The sequence below is a fragment of the Cinclus cinclus genome, chromosome 3 (assembly GCF_963662255.1).
Source record: "Cinclus cinclus chromosome 3, bCinCin1.1, whole genome shotgun sequence".
NCBI lineage: Eukaryota > Metazoa > Chordata > Aves > Passeriformes > Cinclidae > Cinclus > Cinclus cinclus.
Window position 1 is genome coordinate 38,796,633 of NC_085048.1, and position 24,094 is coordinate 38,820,726.

General features: G+C 36.4%; 1 protein-coding gene across 2 annotated transcripts; it reads left to right on the forward strand.

Moving 5' to 3' along the window:
- The first annotated feature begins 2,190 nt into the window (after window positions 1-2,190).
- On the forward strand, window positions 2,191-23,682 carry UFL1 (UFM1 specific ligase 1). Of its 2 annotated transcripts, XM_062489892.1 has the most exons (19): window positions 2,191-2,274; window positions 2,939-3,084; window positions 3,951-3,979; window positions 4,728-4,825; window positions 5,643-5,757; window positions 6,001-6,131; window positions 6,771-6,829; window positions 10,111-10,257; window positions 11,332-11,507; window positions 12,229-12,408; window positions 12,732-12,852; window positions 15,120-15,242; window positions 16,932-17,052; window positions 17,931-18,094; window positions 19,160-19,281; window positions 19,423-19,503; window positions 20,256-20,341; window positions 20,766-20,946; window positions 21,633-23,682. In XM_062489892.1, the coding sequence occupies exons 1-19, from the start codon at window positions 2,198-2,200 to the stop codon at window positions 21,843-21,845; spliced, it is 2,370 nt and encodes a 789-aa protein (XP_062345876.1). In that variant the 5' UTR covers window positions 2,191-2,197; the 3' UTR covers window positions 21,846-23,682. The 2 variants fall into 2 exon arrangements, with proteins under 2 accessions (XP_062345876.1, XP_062345877.1); XM_062489893.1 differs by lacking the exon at window positions 19,423-19,503 and having other exon boundaries at window positions 19,160-19,276; window positions 20,293-20,341.
- Window positions 23,683-24,094: the final 412 nt, after the last annotated feature.

A 24,094-nucleotide genomic window follows, 5' to 3' on the forward strand; every position in this document is an offset into this window, starting at 1 on the left:
AGGCAGGGTAATTGATATTCCTAGAGTGAAGCGATGCAATAATATGCATGCATTTAATAAGACATTTTTTTTTTTGTAAATGGAATATAGACATCAGTCCATATTATAACAATTATGTAAAAGTTTATTTAAACTTTTGCCATCATTATAGCTACAAAAACCTCCACATTTATTTTATATACCCACAACAATGAAACAAAAACATTTCTGCTTCTGTGATAGCTCTGCAAGCAGTGAACTCAGAAGAACTGCAGAAAAATAAATGGTATCAACTTCATTTTTCAGCATCATACCCATACATAAAACAGATGCTAATAACATTAGAGCTCAGTTAACTGCAAGAGATTAGTAAAGTAACCTTAAGTACAGTAAAATGAATCAGCTACTCTATTTTTAAAACAAGATTTAACTTATAAGCTGTCTAAAGAAAATTGATTTCTACAGAAAAAAAAAATCTGTATTGCTATTTGAATAGCAATTAGGTATAGAAAATATTAATGCATCTGTTGTCCATGTGTACATACATCTCAAAAGAAAAGGGTCCTTATAAAATTTCTTTGATTGCGGACTCAGGACCTGCAATTTGGAAATATCAAATGCTTAGAACTGTTGGGTATTTATGATTCATCTGCTCCTTCTTTGCATGCTGGTGAACATAACTCTAACCTTAATTAAAATTTTTAAAACTACAACAAACAATAACCCAGCTCTATTTACAGATGACTATTCCCAAAAGTCTGGGAACTGTGGCTTGAACTCATACACAGATAAGTGAAGTCCCAGCCATTATACATCACTTTGGGATCTTAACTATGACACCCAGTTTGGCCAGTCCAGTGTTTCAAATTTTAGCTGAAAAGGATTCTCTACTGCCTGGTAGAGTATACATATAAATAAAGGATTTCAAATCCATTTAAGATTAGGTAGGAGGAATACAGTTTTAAGTCCCTAGTCCTTTTTCCTTTTTCCTGACGTCCCCCTAGGGTAGCCTATTTCTATGGAACCTTCAAAAAAACTGCCCCAAAATTGCTATCGCATTTCTTTCCCTATTCTTGCACTATATTATTAATTCAGAGAAATACACCTAAATCAAGGACCTGGCTAGGCAATCTCCCTTGCTGTTTTCTTTGCCTGCAGAGGAACACAGCTGTAATTAGTGAGCTTGGTTCAGACCTATTTTTTTAGGAAGAGCTGTTGTTTGAGGAGCCTGTCTCGCTGCCTGAAAAGGCTGCAAGACCAAACCTCAACAGCAAACCTCGGATGCCTAAACGAATCCTGCGCCTATATTTTTATCTCAGAGAGAACGACCTGTAAAACTGAAGCCACGTACTCATCCCACTATAAATGCTGTTACAGCTTACTATGCCAGTTGCAGTTTTTGTTCACGCTATTTAAGCTGCACTCAGCACGATCCCAACCCTGCCAGAGACGTTTTCCTGTGACTTTTCGAAGGCAGAGTCTCAAGAGTGGCTGTCAGGGTCAGTGAAAACAGCGGCTATGCAGGAAGCAGCAAGAAATCTGGAAGGACAGGGGCAGGCCCTCAGCAGCACGGACCCCGTTCCCGGCGCGGGGCAGCTCCCAGCGTCCTGCCGCTGTCCCGCCCGGGATGTGCCGAGCACCGGCGGCCGAGGCTCCCTCCGCTCGGCCCGGGGCCGCAGCGCTCCCAGCGCAGCGCCTTCTGCCATCGCCACGGGCCCTGCAGCCGGCTCCAGATGGGCGCCGAAAAGGCCTTTAAGTCTGCGCAGCTCACCTCTGATCTGACAGCTAAACAAATTCAGCTTGCCCCTCCCTGCGTAAAGCGCCCCGTTAAGTGGCGACACTATTGCCCTCATACCCAACTCGTGGTCTAAACTTCGTTTCAGGTTTCGGCAGTGGGAAACCACCGAAAGTAGCGGCGGCACTAGCGCCGTTCACGCTGGAAGCTGGGCTCACAGCCCAGGCCCAGCTGCCACAGCCGGAGCAGCCGCGGGCAGCAAAGGAGAGCCGCTCCCGTGCCCGCCCCGCCGTAATCCAGCTGCTAGAGCCAAGCCCCGAGCGTGCGCAAGCCGCTTTCTGCTCTCTTTCTCGTAGCTAGCTTTTACTCCGTTTGTTTTTGACGGCCAAGCCCGCGCAGGGTCCCCTCCGTGCCGCGGGGCGGCGCTGCCAGCGGAGGCCGGCCCCGTTCGCTGCCCGGCCGGGGCTGACGTGTCGCGCCGCGATGGCGGCGGCCTGGGAGGAGATCCGGCGGCTGGCGGCCGATTTCCAGCGGGCGCAGTTCGCCGAGGTAGCCCACAGGTGAGCAGGGCGGCGCCGGCACCGCCTGCCGTGCCGCTTCGGCCGCGGCCCCCGGTCCGGGCACCCTCGGGGCGCGGCCCCGCCGCCGCTCCCTGTGTCGCTGGTGGGAGCACCGCGGGCCCTTCAGGGACCCCCGAGCACGGGCAGGCCCGCGGGAGCCGCTGAGTGTGTAGTCACGGCTAAGTCCGAGTTGCTCAAAATCGTCGCGGCTGCGGCGCTCGGTTTGTCCCTTCTGTCTGCTTGACCAGTCGAGATCGTTTTCCACAACTTGTTTTTGTTAAAGGAAAATGAATCCGAAACGCGCGAAAGTAAGATAAAAGCGCACAGAAGTGTCACGGGCAGGTATTCTATAATTAATTACAAGCGTTCCTAAATTCCCCAGCAGGTGCGTTCTGACAGCTGACAGGGCTGATAGCTGTTCAGGAGGAGAGTAAAAGTTTTGGAGAGATGACTCGCCTAAGTGAAGCCATATGGATAATTTGGTGGGTGATAAGGAGGATACAGATATTAATTTCTTTGTCTGAAAAAGTATATTCGCAAAGAACTGCAAGCAATCTTCGTTGTACTTCCTGTATTTAGTATGTTTGAAACGTCATTTTGAAGGTAATTTTTTTTTAGGAGGTGCTTCCTTAGGATCACTGCTGACTCCTTCTGGTTTTGACAGATTGTCGGAACGGAATTGTATTGAAATTGTCACAAAGCTGATTGCAGAAAAGCAGCTGGAAGTCGTGCACACGCTTGATGGCAAGGAATATGTCACTCCAGCACAGATTAGTAAGGAGATCCGCGATGAGCTTCATGTTTGTGGTGGTAAGTGTGGCGTTTTCCTTCTTCCTTTGGATTTGGAAGTTAATTTTGAAGGCTACACAAAGAATTTGAAGGTCTTCAGTATCCTTAATCTTTCAGAAAAAGTCAGTTTGCTTCATCTACACATTAATTCACCTACTGCTCTTTTGCTCTTGCTTCAGATCTGTGTCAAGCTTTCTGGTAAGCATACCAAAGTATGTTATTTGGCTTATTTTCACCCATGTGGAATTTCTGACACACAAGTTGTATAAAAATCCTTTTGAAGGAAATTTGGCATTTTGATTATAGTTTAGTACCTTGCCGAGATGCTTGGCCTTGTCTTGGCCTTGTCTTGGAATTTCAAAGTCATTCTCCTTTCACAGCATTAGTAATAATAATATTTGTAAGTTGTCATTGACAGGTCTTTTATTTTACCAATGTGAAGAGCCACCTGTATTGGGAGATGTGACTTAGATATATGAGGAAACCATTTTGTTGATGGCTTTAATGAGCAGGCAGTGTATTGTACTTAGAGTTACACTTAAGTACATATGTTTAAAAAAAATGAACACAGCATCATAAGTTTAGAAAAATTATCTTATTATGTCCATACAGATTAGCCATTTTCTCACTATTGCCACAGGTTTGTGGTTTGCCATTGTGTATCATACCAGTGGGACAGCTTGGACTGAATTAAAATTTGCTGGGTTTTTTGTTAGTAGCATCATGCAGGGGTAGAAAGTTTTAACAGTCTCTGGGTACTCATGGGCTAGTTTAATTGGTCTACAGAAAAAGTAATTAAACATTGTGTGCACAGTGAGCTATACTATATTCTAAATCTGTTCAAATATGTTTTATGTACTAAAAGTGTGTTTTAACTTTCCTTGAAGGTCGAGTTAACATTGTCGACTTACAACAGGTAACTTTAACAATAGAATCTTTATACTTCTTTATTTTCTTTGCCATGTATAGCGTGAATTTGGAGTTCATTAGTTATGCTACAGCTAAGTTATTTTTTTTAAACAGAACAAATTTTATGAAGAGCTCATGTCAGGGTACTGCCGATTATTTAATCTGTCCATTTCTTGCTTTACTGAAACTTCTCTGCTTAGTGATAATCTACGACTTCTGAAATCACTACTGATATACACAGTTTTTGTTTATGAACTCTTTTTTTGTAAACTAAGGAGGGCAGACAGAAAAGAAATAATGTTTCCCATTTAAATTTAAAGCTGCAGGAGCATGCAGAATTAACTTTGCATGCCTCTTTGAATCTTCCCTCTTCGTTCATTATTCTCTTGCCTCCACTAATCTTTATCATGCAGTAGTCTTCCTCTGTGGTTAATTTTCCCTTCAGGCTTGAGCAAAATGATTTGGAAACAGAAAACCTTTCTTGAAAGCCGGTTTCCTGTTTTGTCGTGCTGCTTTCTCGTATTTTTTTTTTATTATATAGGTTTCTTTTAACCTTGTAACAGTTGGAGTGAGAGGGGTTTTTTTCCCTAAAGCCTTGCTGCTTTATTCCAAAACACAGATTAAGTGTGTTTGTATGCAATAGTATAAAAAAATAAAAGCAGCTTTTCTCAAGGTACAGGAATGTGTAACTAATATCTCGATGTTTGAGAATGATTTTCAATTTAAAGTTCTGATAAGAGGTATTTTTTTTTTAGGTAATAAATGTGGACCTTCTGCACATTGAAAACAGAGCTAATGACATTGTTAAATCTGAAAAAGGTATTCAGCTTGTACTGGGACAGCTTATAAATGAGTGAGTACCTTCAGGAGCAATATGTATAATTCATACCATACTTTTTTTAAATGCAGACTAAAAATAATGTCCAACCTTTGTTACTTCTGAAGTGAAATACATTTTTCTTGGCTGATCTTAGAGCTGCTTGGTGGTGATCAGTGCTGCTTTAGGCAGGTGAGGCCTATGTCAGCAAAGCAATTCAGTGAATTTACGGTGTAAAGGCCCTAATGAGTGTCTGTGTTCAGTGTCCTGCATTTAAGAGGCTTCATTTCTTACCCAGTGTCTTTGTGTACAGCAGCCAGATTTCATTTGCTCTCTGGCTTTGCTGTCTGCCTCAGCTATTGACAAACCTTCTACCTCTTGTTCTGTCTCACGAGCCCAAGATGCTTGAGTTAGTTTGAGCATGGCTTCCAGCACACTAGCAGCCACTGAAGTAATTGTCTTACAGGGTTGTTCTTTTTATTGATTGAGCTCCAGGATCTGTTCTTGTCAAAGAATATGTAGTTCGTGGCTCTCTTGAAATAGTTAAGACCTGTCTTGCTTACTAAAGCTTTTTTCCAGTTTTCACTGACATAATGTTTTCCTCTTCATACAAGTAGATAAATGGCCCATCTTATTACTAGTTACCTGCTTAGCAGACTTTTTTAAAAAAACACACATTTTCACTTACACTGTTCTCCTTTATTCATTTAAAATAACTCTTAGTTTGTTTTTGCAAAGATGTAACAGAAAGAGCTATATTAAAAGAGGTCAGTTATGCAGTATGTGATCTTGAGGTTGACTTTGAATGTCACACTTAATGTGTTGTCTTTTCTTTTTCTTGTTTTTATGAAAGGAGTTATCTGGATCAATTAGCAGAAGAAATAAATGATAAACTACAGGAAACTGGCCAGGTGACAGTATCAGAGCTCTGCAAGGCATACGACCTTCCAGGAGACTTCCTGATACAGGTGATGAAAGACACCAACCTGGCAAATGCAGAATTGGGTGTGACCACCTTCTTTCTTTATCTTTGCAATATTCATGGCTTTAAGTCACTGTTTTGTACAAAATTAATGCTAAGGTTAAATCTTAGTTTTCATGGTGCATCTGCAAACCATACTTCTGTTTTCTTCAAAGTTTTCTGTCACTAGATACCCATATATCTGATGGAAGAAGGCATGCAATGAAAAGGTTAATTCTGCTATTTACAGGCATTATCCAGGCGTTTGGGCAGAATTATTCATGGACAACTAGACCAGGAAAACCGTGGGGTGATTTTTACAGAAGCCTTTGTGTCCCGCCATCGAGCACGCATTCGTGGGCTCTTCACTGCGATCACGCGGTAAATTGCAATGCCTGCAACCACATAGTAAAATATTTTTGCCATAGGTCTTTATGGGCCAGATTCACTTGTGATTGAAAAAGAAAAGAAAAACACGAGCTATGGATAGATTCCCCTAAGTGTAGTTCAGTTCCTGGGACGAATTCTCAGTTATGTTAGACTCACTTGTTAGAAATGGGGACTCTCTTCTGGAAGAGAAGGGAAGTATAACAATATACACTATACAACATATTTTTGTCTAGCTGAAGAAAATGTTAATCTATAGTTCTTCCGTTACTTTGTAGAATATCTGTCTTCTTGGCACTCCACCACTCCTTGGTTACATCTAGATGTGGTCACTACATGTGATTATAGAGAAGTCTTTCTCATTAAATCAATAAATTTTTGTGTCACTTTGTAGGAAGAGGAAAACTTAACAAAGCAGAAGTTTCCTTATAATAATTATCATAGTTTTTGTGTTACCACTTCACAGTAATTCAGAATTAAAACCTTGTAAGTGATTTCAAACATCAGTGTAATACCTTGAGGCTAAGATACTATGTAGTTCTGCCATCTGTAGTAACCTCTCTTAGTTCTGGATTCTCCACATCAGTTTCATGTCATTAATTTATGTTGTTTTGTTTTTCTTTTTTCCCCAAGGCCTACACCTGTAAGTAGCTTGATCAATCGATACGGATTTCAAGAACATTTACTTTACTGTGAGTTTCATTCTGAATATTTTGTGTGTTTGTTAGGAAATCCATGCTTCATTATTAAAAGTGTGCTTTCAAATAAGCTTTTTAGTATATAGCCTTAATTCTGAAATCTAAAGTGTTTCTCTTTAATATAGAAAGTATTAAACCCTTTGTGCTATCTCCATAACTGAAGGGATGTTCTCTGTATCCAAAGCAATGAAAACACTCGTTGACAAGATGCCTCTTGGGGCAGAATGATACGAGAAGTACTTATTTATTAATTTCTTTCATTATTAGCCCTTAGCTACTGGCAGTTTTATCAGTGAAGCACACGAATGGGGGCAGATTTTATGTAGCCAAATGGCATTAATTGCTCAGGATTTTATTTACTGACTTTTTTGTGATAATGGAGGCTAAGCTTTTGTTATACTCTTAGTTAAATGACTTTATATGCTGAGAGATAAAACATATCCTTAAACTGTTTGCTTTTATTTTCCACAGTTCCTTTTCTAAATAGAAATGCGTAAAGATTGCCTATTGAGCTGCTGAAATCTTTAGGCTCTACTTGTTTGTCGCTTTGTGTGCCCTCTTCTATCTCTCAAAAATGCTGCTTCAAGCACCATTAGTCTTGTATGCTGGCTGACCAAGTGCTGCTGGTCTTTTAAAATCCTTTAATGATTTTCTGTCTCTTCACATGAACCTTAATGCTTCTCTTGATTGGGTCTTTTTGGCCTCAGGGCATTGCTCACTTCAGCTCCACTGTAGTATCTCTCTGCTTATCCTGTTGTTCTCTGACACAAGCTTATTCATTAAAAATTAAAATCCCTAACACGTAAATAAAATCATATAAACACTCTACTTTCACATAATCAATTTAAAAATTTCACATTTTTTTTCATTTATGTGCCATCCAGGTTTTCATATATTAAAGGGAAAATCTGTGAAATTGCATTATAATAATGTCTCAATACCCAGCAAATTTCAGTATTTTGGTTACAGTCTATTTCAGATAAGTCCTTCAAGTACATCAAGTATATACATGCTTTGATGATGTACAGTGTTAATGTGAATTGGAGATCTGGTGTTTTCCTGACACCAGTGTTCATCACAATACATCTAGTACTTCCATGTTGGTTTTTTTTAGTGAGTTTGTTCATCTTTTTCTTTAGTTTTTCCTACTGTTTTTCATTGCCTTGGCAGTTTCTAAGTTTCAAAGGCTTTTTATCTTTTTATTCCCTGTAAGATTTTATTGTGTCCATTTGCTGAGATACCATTTCAATTTCACAAATGTTGAAAACTTGAAAAATATCTTTTAATGATGTTACTTTTTAGCTTTTTATATCTGTCGCTGTTAGCAGTGTGTTTAAAAGTGGTCTGTCAGTTTTCTGTCTCTTCCACAATAAAAATGTAAGTTCAGTGTAATATTTGTATCATTTACAAAACAGCTAATTATTTAATCAATAGTTGGGTTTAGAAAGGATAAATATTTTTCTTTGGTTCTTTCACATAGTTGTGCTCCTATTCATCTAAAGCACTCATAAACTTAAAATAAAAAGTAGTTTTAGAAATTAGAATCGCTTCAGGTTAAAACACTAATTACAAAGCTTAATGAAATCACAGATGTTATACATTTCTGAGCATTATGTTACTGTTGTAGGACTGACATAGAGGGCCACTTACCATCTTTGTCAGACTTTGATAGAGGCCTAATAGCACACTACAAACTACTTGGTCACCTTTAAAAATAAATGTGAATTTATGGTAGTTCTACAGGGATGCTGTTGTTTTAGAACAAAATATTGTCTGGACATAATTGTAGCAATGGTCTGTGAAATCTCTGAGAGCACCTCCTCTTCCCTGGAGTTTTAAAGCTGGCACTTGATAAAATACAGAATTTAATTTAATAGATATCTTCATTTCACTTCTTTTCTTCTGACATCTTCTTTCCCTAAAGACTGGTTCATTAATAGATTTTTCAACCAATTTTGTGGATCTCTAGGAAAGTCTAATTATTTTTCTTAAAAACATTGAACAAAAAGAAGTTGAAATTGCAAACGGAGAACCAAGCTGTATTTTCTGACAATTGCTTAAGTGGAATAGGCACATTGACTATTTTCTAGGGCAACTAAAATATTAGGAAGTATAAAAAGCTAATTTTATTTCCTGAATTGGTCTTACGACTTCCGTTTTATTTGATGTAACTGAACCATGGCAGAACAAGATTTCTGGCTCCTGTCTTAAATTACATAAAGCTATATACTTTAAATCAGTTTCTCTTTCTGCTGCATTTTTCAGTGTAAGTATTTTTCATCTTTGCTAGTGGCAGTTGTGTTCAATAGCTGCTAGCTTATAGAAGCTCATCTACACTATGGGCATATCTGACAAAAGCTATTATGATTTACACTGTTTCTTCTGGAGCTGGGATCTCAGGTAAACTTTCCTGCATAAGTGAGCTGAACCTCTGTGTGCTGTACTAAGCATGTTGTAGTGTTGAATGCTGCTTTTCTTTAATGATGAAGCTTTGCCATATGATGCCATTTAATGTTTTGTTCCAGAGTAAAGCTTGTCCTTCAAAGAAATAGAAATTAACTTAAACTGAGTATTGAACCATCTGGCAAAGCTCTGGAAATAAGCAGAGTTAGCAGTTGATATCACTGATTTTTTAAAAATATATCTCTTGTATTGCAAAAAGGCAGGAGCAGAACATATGGGGCAAATTAGATATTCCTGTGCAACTTAAATGGATTTTAAAAACCTTATTCAGCATCATAAAGTACTTAGTACTTTGGTACCAGTATTTGTCAGAAGTATTTTTGTATTCTCAAGTGGTTTTTACTAACAACTTGGCAACTGTGTTATGCAGTTTAAGTAATGACTTTTCATGTCATTTTCTGTGTTCAGATCTTTTTTTTCCATTTTGGTTAACATGCAAGCAGTGAATTCAAAGAGAAGTTATTAATAAAATGCTAGTATATTTTACTCTTCTGGCCAGAGAAGGATTTTTCTATGTCTGCATTTTTTAAATTAAAAGCTAAAACTGCCCAGGTGTATGTTCAGTGAAAAACATTTTGATCCTGCCATTGTGGTTCACTCTTTAGAAACATCGTCTGATTTCCAGAGCTTTTGTGAAGAAATTCTCGTAAGTGTTTAAAATAATTGATAGAGCTCGGCAGTGTTTCACTAGAGCAAGCACAAACTAATTGGTGGAAAGAAAGAGGAAACAAACCAGGGAAAATAATTTCTATCTTTTGATTAATGGATATACTAACTTAGGAAACATCTCTTCATTTATTTTCCTCTTGTAGCTTTGCTAGAAGAACTTGTTAACGCTGGTCGTCTGAAAGGCACCGTGGTTGGTGGGAGACAGGATAAGGCTGTGTTTGTTCCAGACATCTATTCCAGAACACAGAACAAATGGGTGGATTCCTTTTTCAAGCAGAATGGTTACTTAGGTAATTAATCTATATTCTTACAGATAAAATAGCTTTTTAAAACTAGTGTAGGTAATTGGTCTTACCTTAATATAGCAAGTGCTTAAGAGTGAAGCCTCTCTCCACAAGGAGGAGTGGAAATCAATGCAGTGGCTGATATTCCTTTGCTAAGAGACCATCTTGATCATAATGATATGTGTTACTTTATCACAACAAAGTGTATTTCAGCTGAGGGGACCATACTGCTAAACAGTAACTGTTTCTCACAATTACAAATGCTGTTCTTATTACTGCTCTGAAGACATTGATTAGCTTGCTCTTTGTAGACTTTTCAGATCATTGTGGCTGGAGTTTCAGGCCAGGTGTCCAGGTTACAACCAAACATCCAGTGCTCAGGAAGAATATTTTTCCAAAATAATATTTGTAGAACTGGAGTGAGTAGCACTAGTATCCTGATTTGAATCCAGACAATTCTGTGTAACCTCAAGCTGAGTGATGCTGGGTGATAGTGTTTTGAAACACCACAAGCTGTGGGAAAGCATGGATCTGAATAAAGAGAGGAATGTCCCCTATTGGTCCCAAAATGTGAGGCCTTAAGTAGTAGTTGTTCTTACAGATTGAAAAAGTTCACAATAACTTACAATGATAGTATTAAGCATTTCTGTAATAGTGCTTGACTGATGGTCTGTCAGTCTTTGAGTGTTTTCCCCACATCTTAAGTAGAAACTGCTAAATAGTTGAAAATAAAACACTTGGACACTGTATGTATTGTAAATACTGTTCCTGCTATATTAGAATACTTGAAAAAAGATATGACTGCAAATACAAACTTAATGGTATAAGAATCCCCAAAATTTTTTTTTCTAAACTCAGATCACTAAGTCACATCCATAATTTAATCTGCATACTTCTATTACCAACATTTAGATGTAGCCTCTAATGAACTAAGTTTTGAGTAAGCATTGTCTTAAGGCTGCATTTACTGGTATAAAAAATATGTGTCATTTTTTCTGCTTTCAAAATAAAGTCATCCCATAAGATCTGGCATGCATATGAAGAAACTAAATTTTAACAGATATCTAACTATTTTTTTAGAATTTGATGCATTGTATAGACTTGGCATCCCTGACCCAGCAGGCTACATTAAAAAAAGATACAAGTCCGCACAGCTCTTATTTCTGAGAGCAGCTTGTGTTGGTCAAGAAATTGTGGATCAAGTTGAAGCCTCTGTGGAGGAAGCCATCAGCTCTGGAAACTGGATAGATGTAGCAGTAAGCAATCCTTTCAGTTGTTTTTGTTGGATTTATGTCTTTTGTCTTGTTGTTGTGTCAAATGATACTTTATTGCAACTACACATAAGTATAATGAAATTCTATGTTGTCAGAGAAGAAAATTAAGTTTAATTAAAATGACAAGTAAAAGGACATTATTTGCCTTTGATTTGATCTGAACAAAAACAGGGGAAGGATATACTGGCATTCAGTTTATAGATACGCAAGACTAACTTACATTTCAAAACTAGCGTGAAAGTACTCTGCTAGAGAGCAATATATTTCTATTGGGGTTTGGGGGGTTTTGTTTGTTTTGTTTGTTTGTTTGTTGTTTGAAAAAATGTCTCAACTAAATACTTACAACACTTCTGGTGAGCAGAGGAATCCTAGTCACTTTGTCCTGGCTCAGTCCTTATTTTAAACCTTATAGCACTACGTTTGTTGATCATAAGTCCTGCTGTTCTTCTGTGTTTGCTGTTGCTCTGTAGCTGTTGAGCTTCATCTTGAAGAAGTTGGCATGTATTTGCCCAGAGGTAACTCATATTACTAGAGCAACGTAGATTTGCCATGCTAGAAGATTTAAAATAGTGTGTTCTCTTAAATTATTAGTTTAATTTGAAAAGTGCAATGCTTTCTAAATAGTTAGCCGATGTCAAATGACCTGTGTCTATTCTGTTTATCCACTTGCAAGGCTATTGTATTTTAATTTTCTTTACCCTAGACTCTTCTGCCCAGCTCATTGTCAGTAGAAGATGTGGGGATTTTGCTTCAGCAAGTGATGAGATCTTTAAACAAAAGCTCTTCAGGTTTAATCTTCAGTGACACCATTGCAGTCAGTGAGAAATTTCTAAGCAGCTGTGCTGACCTCTTTTCTGATCTGATGCAACAGAGAGCAGAAAAGGTACAGTAGGTATTTTATTGGTCAAGATGCAGTGCACACTGAGTGTTGGAGTAGAGCTCATGGGACTTTCTAGTCACTGTTAGGATTTCTGTACATCTTATCTGAAATACGAAGTAGAGAAGAAGCAAAACAAATGAACCCCAGGTTTCTATATTTAAAGTGTGTAATTTATATTCTGGTTTACTCAGGAAGCCCAGTCTCATGTGTTGCACTTGGAAAACATGATGTTTGATTAGTGTACTTGAAAATGGTCAAATGGCTTAAATGTTTCTTCCATTGCTGTGTGTATCTTTTTGCTATGATATGCATGTTCTTCATTTTAGGAAATTAAAAACAACCCTGTTAATTTAATCACTGAAGAAGATTTAAAACAAGCTTCTTGTTTAGAGAACTCATATGCTAATAAAAAAGACAAAAAGGATGAAAGAAGAAAGAAAGCAACAGGTAAAATAGCAATATTCAGCTTAAGGAAAAAGAAAAAAAAAACAAGAAAAACCACTTCTTTTATCTTTGGATACTCAAATACAAAGTTAGTATATTTTGTAGTCCATTAAATGCTTCCAGTCCACTGCTTATGATATTTAAGAAATAATCCAACTGTTTACCATTATACTGTGGATGTGGATACATCTCAGCTATTCCCATGAGAACTAATTTCAGACTTGGAAATGCAGAGGAAGTATTATAACGGTCTCTTGAGTTAATTTGACACAAAGTAACTGGTTTTAGAAGCAAGGAATTCTGTGTTTATTTATTATTTTATACAGTATGGTCACATAAGACTGAATAAAACCAGTATTAGGTGAAGGACCTCTGTGCCATATTTTATTACACTAAATAGGTACAATTTTAGTCTCCATTTTTCAGGGATCCATGAAAATTAATGTTTCTTATTATTAGTTTTGAGATGTTAATTCCAAAATATCTTTGTCTAAATTGAGAATGAGTTTTTTGGCAGGGGAGTTTTTGAAGAATACTTGTCATCTTTTCTGAGAAAATAATGCCATAGAATTGTTTGTTGTTTGCACATATAACAGTTACTTAGAGATTAAGACAGTTTACTTCGAGGTGTATTCTGGATTAAATTAATCCCAAACTTTACTCCATTTGTGTGGTGACTGTTTGGAGTAGATTTCAGTTGAAGGAAGAATAAAAATGTGTGAGTAACCCTTTGAAATCTTGCTGATTTTTAAAATAGTATTCAGTGTGAAGTCTCTGAATTCCAGTAACTTTTTTTCCAGGTCTTTTGCTGTTACAACACAGCTGAGCCATCTATGTTGAGCTCACTTGCAGAGTGTTACTGTGCTACTGAAAGTAAGAAAATTCGAGCAGTGATGACTCTGGCTGGATTGAATATACTTAACTGCAAAATAGAACATTCTACTCTTAAGAAAAAAAGCATGACTAGCCCTGAGTTGAAATGGAAAGAAATTAAACTTATTCTTGCCACAAGAGATGGCAGATTTTTCTAGGCCATAGCAAAGGTAGAGGAGCTGGAAACTTTAATTGAACTGTCATAAGAGAATGACTTCGGTTTCCAGACCTCTGAGGAGTGAGACTCCACTGAGCCTGTACTGCGTGTCTAGACAAATTCATACCCACAGGTAACATGCTGCACCCTCAGCAAGCACTACCCTGAAATGTTTTATTATGGACTGTTATGTGCATTACCTAAAAACACCCCAACATAACAGTTTTATGTAATATAATTGCTGTAATGCAGTTATATTTCAAATAAGCTTGTGAAAAGCACTGATTTTTTTGGCTGTTCCTGCAAAGTGATGCTTAAAAATCCATCTATGGCAGATAACAGATGCAGTTAGCTTTTTAAGTAGTAGCATCTTATCTTTCTGTTTCCTTTTCTTAAACAATACTAGTTATTTGAAACCTTGGACCATATTTAAATGGAAAGAAAAGAACACATACTTTCTCAAGGCATGGTGTATATATGTATGGCACATATATATGTTTAAATTTCTTCCAAGTGAAAAAAATAACAGAAGAGGCTGTGAGAAAGGGAACAAAGAGCAGAAGAGCTTGCCTTGTGGAGAGAGACTGTATAGCAAATTGAGACTCTGTCTGCAGTTGCATACATTGATTGCAGGACTTCTGAACAAAGTAATTTGTTATGTTTGTCAGAACTGGAACATCCTATTGCTCTATAGTCATCTAGGAAAAGTCAAAAAAGATTAGGTGCTCTAGTTAGTTGAATGTGGGCATCCAAGAATATTTTGGATAAATGCTTATAGTGTTGGACTCTTTCTCTGAAAATTAATAGAGTTACATTTATGAAAATATTCTTTACAAACTCAGTTATTTAGCATCATTGAATAAAAATGCTAAATGCTTACTAAGATGCCATTTTCAGCTGACAGAAAATCCACAACTGCATTATGGACTTTGGTATCTCATCTGTTTCTAGCTGAAGAAAGACATTACTCTTCTTTTTATTATTATATGCATTTGATACTGGTGTATTTGTGTTTATTAATGACATTAGATTAAACAAAGCTTTGCCTCAGTTGCTTTTTTTTCTTAAGAATGAAAGTTACGGCCCTAAAATTCTGAAATATGTGTTCTAGGTTGTGTTTAGAATGAGGTTGTGGTTTTCAATCCAGCATTAACAAGTGACAGAGATGAATTACCATGGTATTGTAAACTTTTTAAGTGCTACAACTTTGCTGTGTACTAAGCAAGTAATTCCCCACCAGAGGGCAGTGGAAGCGTGAGAGGAGGAGGTGGTGGGAATGCCAGAGAGATAAAGATTAAGAAAACCAAGAAGAAAGGAAGAAAGGATGCTGATAGCGATGAAGAGTCGCAAGGGACTGCTGCAGGTTTGTAATTTTATTTTAGGCACTATCTATTCAACATGGTTTTACTACTTGCTTTTTTTTCTACTTCTGTTTTTCCCCTATTGTCTAGGTAAGGTCAGGTAACATGTCAAGAAGATGAGAATACTATGTAGTTAAAATTGTATCAATGGATCTGATGTTGCTATTTAAGTGAAACAGACATGACATGTTCACTGAAGGGTATAATTTAGTCTTTAAAAATAAATTTAAGTCAAGGAAATAATAGCATTTTATATTTATTATTTTATGTAGGAAATGCTGTACATTTTGGGGTGGATGTTACACTTGATTTTGTAACAGCCTGCTGCATAGTGTATGATAAATGAATGGCCTAAATTAACAAATCATAGCAATCAAATAGGCTTGTTCTTCATAGGAATAAAATACACAGTCAAGACTTTTGTTTTTATAGTTTTAATATCGCTCCTTATTGGTGACTGTTTCTCTACCTTCATTATTACAAGAAGGAGCACGAACAGCTTGCTAAGTAAAAGCCAACATTGTTAGATTTAGAGCAAGCAGTGGTTGCAAATGAAGCAAGCACGTTCTTTGTTAGATGAAGAACCAGAAATGTGTGCTTCCATTTTATATGTAGTGTCCAGACTCAATACTGACTGAAAAATACTTTTAAATATGGTATTTGAAGTGTGAAATACAGTGTAGTAATTTTGTTTGATACTGCTCTCACAGAGTACTGTAATTCATATAAAATGGAATTATTTTTCAGGACTACTCAGTTTCTGAGTAAAACAATGCTCAGGCACTTTTGGTTTTTGGTGTAGGCTTTCTGTTTTGCCCTTACTGCTGCTTGTATTGCTGTATTATAATAAATAGCTTGAAGCACAATCTCAAAGTAAACTCAGATGAAACCATTCAAACGTAAATAAGATCCTTAAAACCTGTTTTATCCTCCCTTTTTATTTGTTTATAAGCCTTATATTTTTGTTACTACTGTGACACAACAAGCAACATCATGGATCTCCATGCTTATGTGTACAGTAAGCTGTTTTAAGGTGCATTTGGAACACATCCTGGTTTCTGGTTCTTTGTCATCATTCTGATCTCATTCTTATATGTAAAAATTCTACAGCACCCAGGAAAAGTTCATGTTTTGTGCAAAACTGAAATACAGATGCACTAAATTGTATGCGTATAAGTTTCTTTTATTACTGGAACACCTCATCTGGTTTAATTTATCATGTTTCAGACTTTATACTGTAACCTCAAGTGTAGGATACTGTGTTACACAAATGCGTACCTTACTAAATGGAGTTTAAAAAAATAAAAACAACAACATTGTGAAATCCTTCAAGTAGGAACACTCTATTCACTTTTGGCACTTTAAATTTTATTTGGTCTTGGTGACATTATGTTTTCTAAACAAATGGGCCAAGAAAATTGAAAAAATGTCACCGAAAATGCATATGCTCATACACTACTTCACTTGTCTATTACAGAAACTTCTAAGTGATCAAAAGAGAAATTTTTTCAGTTTTTCATATATGTAAAATTCAACTGTTATATGCAATCATCCCTTTTTTCCATTGTTAATAATGCATTTTTTCTGTGGTGTTTGGACTTGGGGCTTTCCCAGTGTCTCATGCCACAGAGTAATTGCAGCAATACTAAATGGAATGCTTTCTCAATGAGTGCTGTTTATGACCACTACAGGGAGGAATAAGAAGCTGGAGTTTCCTTTCATGTCACAAGAGGAAATTGAGGATGTTTTAAAGACCCGCATGCAGGATTGCCCTGAAGAACTTATTACAGAAATTGCTGAACATCTAAGAAGGTAATTTCAATAATTCATTTGGAACTAAAAAATTAGTGGTTCAGTTCAGATGAATCTGCATTTCAGTGTGTTTTCTTGCTTAGAAAAGAGTGCTTTGTTGGTAGATGTGAACCACAATACTCTTTTTCTGTATAGCTCCATGTTACACATGTCTTACGTATTAGAAAGCTGTGCTGACACAGTAATGTGCTTCTGCTTAGCAGTACATGGACCTGCAAACTCATTTTCAGCTTCATGGGTGTATTTCCACCCCCTTAGACTGATCCATGCTAGTGTTTCACCAGTCCCATCTTCTGGACAGCCTTTGGTATATGTTCATGTTTCCTGGCATCTGTGGTACCCATGTGAACTGTGTAGATAGTAAGTTACGTCAGCAAACTGAGCTATACAGAGATTAATAACTTCTTTTAAAAGATGTTCCATACCTGAGAGGATGTGAATATATATGTTCAGAGCAAAAGGAACATAAGATTGTAATAGCCAAGCTTGAATAAACTTGGAGTGCCATAGTAGCTTCATCTTTAGAAATTTGTCCAGAGACCCCTGAAAGTTTGTGAATAGGATTGCTTCTGGTAATCCTTTTATCTTTCACCTTGTTCCCATTGATGAGTTGTTAAGAGTTAAAATCTTGGCATACATTTACATAACATACATTTAACATTAGAATATCTGCCATTAAGTATATTTTAATTTCCTTCTGTATTTTTTTCTGATTTTCATAATTTGCTTTTTGTTTATCTCACAATTCTGTAGTGTTCACGTCCCCGTGATTTACTATATAATGAGGTAATTTTCTCTATTGCTGATATATTTGGGAAAACCTTGTACAGTTTCACACTTTACTCAGTGTTTTCTCATTTCTTCTTTCTTGTTTTAAGACCCTTGACAAAAACTTACCAGGAAGTTGTGCGTTCCGTTTTTACATCTTCAACATCTTCCTCTGGAGCCAACAGAAGACAGGCTATGAAGGACTTGCAGGAGGAATTCTCAAACTTGTACAACAACATTCGGTTATTTGAAAAGGGAGCAAAACATTTCACAGGTACAAAATATATTCTTTGAATAATTAATATGCTCCTTCAAGAATGTTAAACTTGTTTCAGAATCTACATGATAGGTCAGACAGGAGCAAGAGTTTAAAAAGGAAAATTTAAAAAGAAAAAACTAGAGATGTGTTTAGTATGCCTAACACTGCCTTTATGCTGAAGTGCTTTGCTTTGCACAGTAATTGAAATACATTCCCTTTATTTGATATCCATATTCTATAATATCTTATGTCAGGATAACTGTGTTCTTGTCTTTCTTTCCCAAGTGTTTGCATTCCTTCCAGTTTTTCCCTGTCTAGGTGAAAAAAAATGAAAATATTAGTATTCTCACTTTATTCTGTCAGCTGTGCCACTAGTGAAAAAATTGAGTACCACCTGATTCTAAGAAACTGCTGTTTAAACCTCATAGGTTTGGTCATATTCGTTTTGCAGGGGGTTCGTCTGTAAGGTGTGACAGAAGAGTTAGCATTAGAAAAATACTGTAGACATTTCCAAGATTTTCTGCTGTATTCAGCTTTCTCCTAGAATTTTTCCTGTGGAAATCTTCTAGCAGAAGGAAACAGCAGCAAAACAACCTGATATTACTGTATTTTGGAATAATATATGGAATTATTTCCCCTTAGCCTTTGTTCTTGGACACGTATTCTCTCGCCTTTTTTTTTTTTTCAAAAATCCACTATTTCAGTCTTAAAGTCATATGACTGTTCTTCTGTTTAACTGCTTGTCCTGCAGAATTTTTCTTTGTATACTCTTGACTTGATCAATAGCAGTGGTTCAGGAAGATTGTACAGGGACTCGTTTACCGCTTTTACAGATACATCTTTGAAACACTAGCAGTGCATTAAAATGTTCTTACAGACCTGAAAACTCACATTTTTCACTGAATGATGTTCCTTAAGAATCTTGTCAGAACAAATGTGGGATGTTATCTTCATGTGTCCAGATAACTTTCTCACACTACTCACGGTTGATAGAGTCTATCTACATTTAGGAAGGTACTCTGATAACATCATAGGAATCAGATAACTATAGTAAGTTACTTTAATAATTTATTTTAACAGATGATACTCTTGCCAAACACCTGTTGAAGACTCTGTGTACAGACATTACAAATCTGGTTTTTAACTTCTTGGCATCTGAGTCAATGATGACAACAGAAAATTACTCTACAATCACAAGTGAGGTACAGAAATAAAAGTTCCTTTCTAAAAGTCTCAAGTAGATCAGTGATGTTTGTTCTGTAAGTAATTGCTTCACTTAAAATATGCTTACATCTGAAAAGATGATTAATATTACAAATTATTTCCATTCTTCTCCCATACAGGGCAGAATCAAGATTTTAGGTAAACTGCCAGAAGATACCAAAAGTCCTTTAACTAAACTGCATACTTCTCTGAATGGCAAGGTAAAAGTTAATCAAGTTCAGATTTTCTGTTTCGCTGATACAATGCTAAAAAATAGCTGACACATATAGTACATAACCTCTGCTGTTGTGAAGGATGAAGAAAAAATATTCTTTTGTATATGTGTACAGTAGTGAGAGAAAGTGTATTTTCATATCTGTGAATTTTCAGAGATGAAAAGGTGATCTTACATTTTGGTACTGATAGCCACCTTTGGCTCCTTGCTGCCATACAGAATCCAGTGTACCTTTCATGGGCAGGTGAGAAGAGTGAAAAGTGAGCAAGAATCCCCACTGTTAAGTGGTTGATGTTTCTTGTATTTTGTTCCCAGAGTTCTTGCTTTTTCACCCATGTATTTCTTAACTAGTAATTATGGGTATTTTAAAAAAATACCCCAAACATTCAGATTATGGCAGTGTAGGCACAAGGAGAGTTATTTATTAATTATTTTATGCAAAAGGCCATATTGAGATGTTTCTTAATAGAAAATATGTCTGTAAGTAATTGTAGAACATGTATTCATTTTTATTTCCAAGACTAATGAAGTACAGTTTGGGTTAGTATTTAAGTGTATGAACTGTTGTTTGTAGGATGAACAAAGGCAGTTTCTTCTAAATACATGTTACTTTCTCTTTCTTTTATAGTTTATTTCAAGTGTATTCACTGTCATCTTTTGTGTGAATAATTGTGCACAGTAGTTAAAGTTTTTTACAATCTGCAGACACAGATTAAATGTTTCTATTATTTTTAATAGAGTATAGAAGATTTTCTTTCGTGCCTTGATTCTGCAGTGGATATTTGTGGTATTATGGTGAAAAAAGGAGACAAAAAGAAGGAAAGGTACCTTGATTTTATTTATCCTATGGAATGTGGCTATATTGCTGCACAAATGCTGGATGGTTAGTATGGGAGCAGTCATACTCAATGTGTAAGAGTTTCCAAACTGCTTAACTGAAAAATAGAAAGTCAAGCAGTTCTAAATCCATGGGAGAAGAAGAGGAGAATTCACATTTAGGTCATTTTGTTGGCTCACTACTTTCTGCAATATAGTGTAGCAATTCTCTAGGGGTCCTTCAAAATCTGAGCTATGCCAGTGATAGTTTTTTGGGTTATTTTTTTAATTAATGTTTTGGAATTCCACATAAATAAACAGAGGAGAAAATTAAAATTAATTGATGTTAAATAAGTTTTAGCATCTGTGATCAACTACTATATGATAGCATCATAGAATCATATTTTTGTTTAATATATTCTTGTTCCTTAGGCAAGTCTTGTTTCAACATAGACAAGCTCTGATCGAACAGCTCAAAGTCACAGAAGATCCAGCTCTTGTTCTGCACCTGACATCAGTATTGTTATTTCAGTTTTCAACTCACTGCATGCTTCATGCACCAGGAAGATCAGTACCACAGATCATTAATTTCCTAAGTGGCAAGATTCCAGAGGTATTCTTTTCTAGCTTTTTAAGGGGAAATTGTATGACAGAACATGAAAGTTATACCTTACACTATTTTTGCTGCGTAAATCTGACACCTTTGGGTTTCATTTCTAAACATTATTTTATGTACAGAATATACAATTCCTCTGATCTGTACTGCACTGCAAACCTATCTTTTCAGGGATCTGTCTGTCATCAATTTTTTTAATAAAATGTAAAAATTAATATTTTATTATCTTTTGACTTAACCATAGAGACAGCTCTGTCTTGAGGGTTGTTATGATTCTTACAACTGAACATTTTTAAGTCTTTCCTCTGAGCTGGAGCATGGTTGCTTTTTAAACTTTTCTAATCCAGTTTTAAAGAAAGATGTACCTTTTCAAGAGGAAATATATTGAGATTCTGTAACTGCCAAAACTGGTGATTTTTACTAACTGCATTGCTTTAATGCAGTCAGTGGATAATTGTCCTGTTTTTGCAGCATGGATGCACTTTCAGGTTTCTGCCTCTTTGAATGTCTCTTGGAATTTAGGTTGTCAAATACTTCATTAGAAATGTATTTCTGTATCACTAACTCTCTTTGCCCAAGAATAGGAGAATGCTTTTTTAAGAACTCCATCTTTAATTATAGCTCTGTCTACCTTCTCTGTAACATTGACGTCCCCTGGGTTTGTTGTCATTTTTTGCCCTCAGGATCAGCATTCACTGATAGTCAAGTACCATGGATTAGTGGTGAAACAATTGACCACCCAGACTAAGAAAACTGAACATGGAGACAGTGACACAAAAGATAACATGGAAGAGGAGGAAGGAGCACAAAGCATTCGAAAAGAGCTCCAGGAAATCACTACCTCTATCAAAGATCTTGTTCTCAGACCTAGGAAATTTTCTGTAACAGAGGAATAAAACTGTTACTCAATGCATCCACCTCCATGATAGGGTCAGACTGTATTTTCTTTTATGCTGAAAAAAAAAGGGACAACAAAATGCCTGACAGACTTAAAATTTGGCCTCTAGTAGTTTGCAGATCACAGCCGGGGGCACAGTTGCTGGGTGATGGTGGCAAGTGGAATTTTGTTACTTCTACAGTGTACTTTTAACACACGTTAATGTAGATGTGGCAGAAACAGTTGTGGATGCTTTGGGTACAAAACCAGTGGGTTTTAATTGGCATCCTCATGTGAGACCTCAAGAAATTACTCTTCAAATAACAGTTTATTTTGTTCCATACACACACAGGATAGTAGTTCTACTTCTCTAATTTGGATGTGTAGTGAGATAAGGATTGCATATAACTGTCTATATGCCTGTCTATCTTAATTTCAAATACTGGTTTTGAAACATACTCTGATACCTTATAGCACACCAGCAAAGGCCATCTTTAGGCTGGTGTCATTAGTGGATGTTTTCAATTTCTGTTCGCTGGTCTGCAACAGTAAAAACATTTTGAGTACAAGTGGATATTGATAAACTTAAGGGAACTGACCCACTGCTGATGGGAATTTCAGAATTTACTGGAAGTTCGTGAACATCAGCACACTCATACTACTGATGTATTCTGCTAACGTCTGAAATAGCTGTTCATTTAAAAGTTGTAATGCAGAGGAGGTGACACTTTTGCATTGGCATTTTGGGAGCAGATAAATCCTGTTGCACTTGCCATATTGTACATGCCAGGTGTTCATTCAGCAGACTTGTTGAGTGCTTAGTCCAGTTCCTGTAGCAGATAGAAGCATTTTTTGCATTCTGCCAGTTCTTGAGAGAATTTATGGTGTTCTGTTTATCCTTTCTTGAAAATAATTTCGTTCATTATCTTTCTACATAGACTTCATAGACAGAAATACTGCTTCCCTCAAGTTTTTTGCCAGCCTTATTTTTACATGAACAGTACTTTATGTCTTTAGGAAAATGCAAAAATGTGAAAAATTGAGTTCTATCACTATTAATGCCATAATTCTTGTATGGCAAATATACTTCTCATTTATTTTTACGAGAGGATAATTTTCAAACTGGAAATATCTTAAGTTCTATTACTTCAGTAATGCCCATTGATTTCACATATGTAATTTCAGGGAATTTGCATAACACCAAGGTTGAGTAATAAGAGATGAAAAACAGTCTTTTCACTAAAAATGTCATTCACCCATCCTTGCCAAAATTGATGCTCAAAGAGGGTAAATTTTGTGCAAGTTTTGCTCCATTCAAATTTTTCTGTTTTCCAACAATTCACATACTCTGTGAGCTTGATCATAAACATATCAAAGCCTGAAATTGCAACAATTGAAAATTGAAGGCATGGAACTCCAGTAACAGTGTAACAAATGTTAAGGTAATTTTGGTGATGTAAACAATAGAACTTTACACATTTAAAAGGCAGTAATGTTTAACAATGTTCATGCCAATGCTGATCTTCTATCAGCCATAAGGTAAGAACAGTTTGGAATTTTAAGGCAGAAGCAAAGGTTGTATCTCTTTCCTTGGCAAGAACAGCTGAGTGTAAGACAGTGAGGAATAAAAGATGGAAAATATTCAGGTTGTTGAGCTTTGTTTGAGAAATCGTTTGTATGCAGGGAATATGTTTGATTTTGTGTTATTTAGCCAGAATAATTAATAAGTTCCTATAATGAATGTAAACAATTTTATATTACATTGAGCTCTTTTGTAAATAATATGCCATATGAAATTCTGTATGCAAATAAGAAATTATTTTAATAACATTAAATGATGAAGTATTTGAAGAGCATTCTGTTGACTTCACCAGTGTTTGATCATCTTGCAACTTGCAGCTTTCGAACAGCAATAGGTAATATGCACTGAGTGTCCGTGTATTTTTGTTTGGTAGAGTTTCATGCTGGTATAATAATGAACTCACTACAAAATTTACTTTATCATCTGTTCAACTTTCTATATTCCAGCCTGTGTTCTAAGAAGGATTAAGAAAATAGATTCTTTGAAATAGATACAATGGAAGCACTACAGTTCAGCAGTATCTTCTGGCTACTAGCAGAATTCAAGGAGACTGAATTTTAAGTTTACCTTGGAAAACTGTCCCAGGCATTTTTTCTTAATTTGGAAATTCAGTCCTTAGTTTATGATACAGAAGTATATCTTCTGAAAGAGAGAAAAAAAAATAATTTTGCTAATTCAAAAGTTTT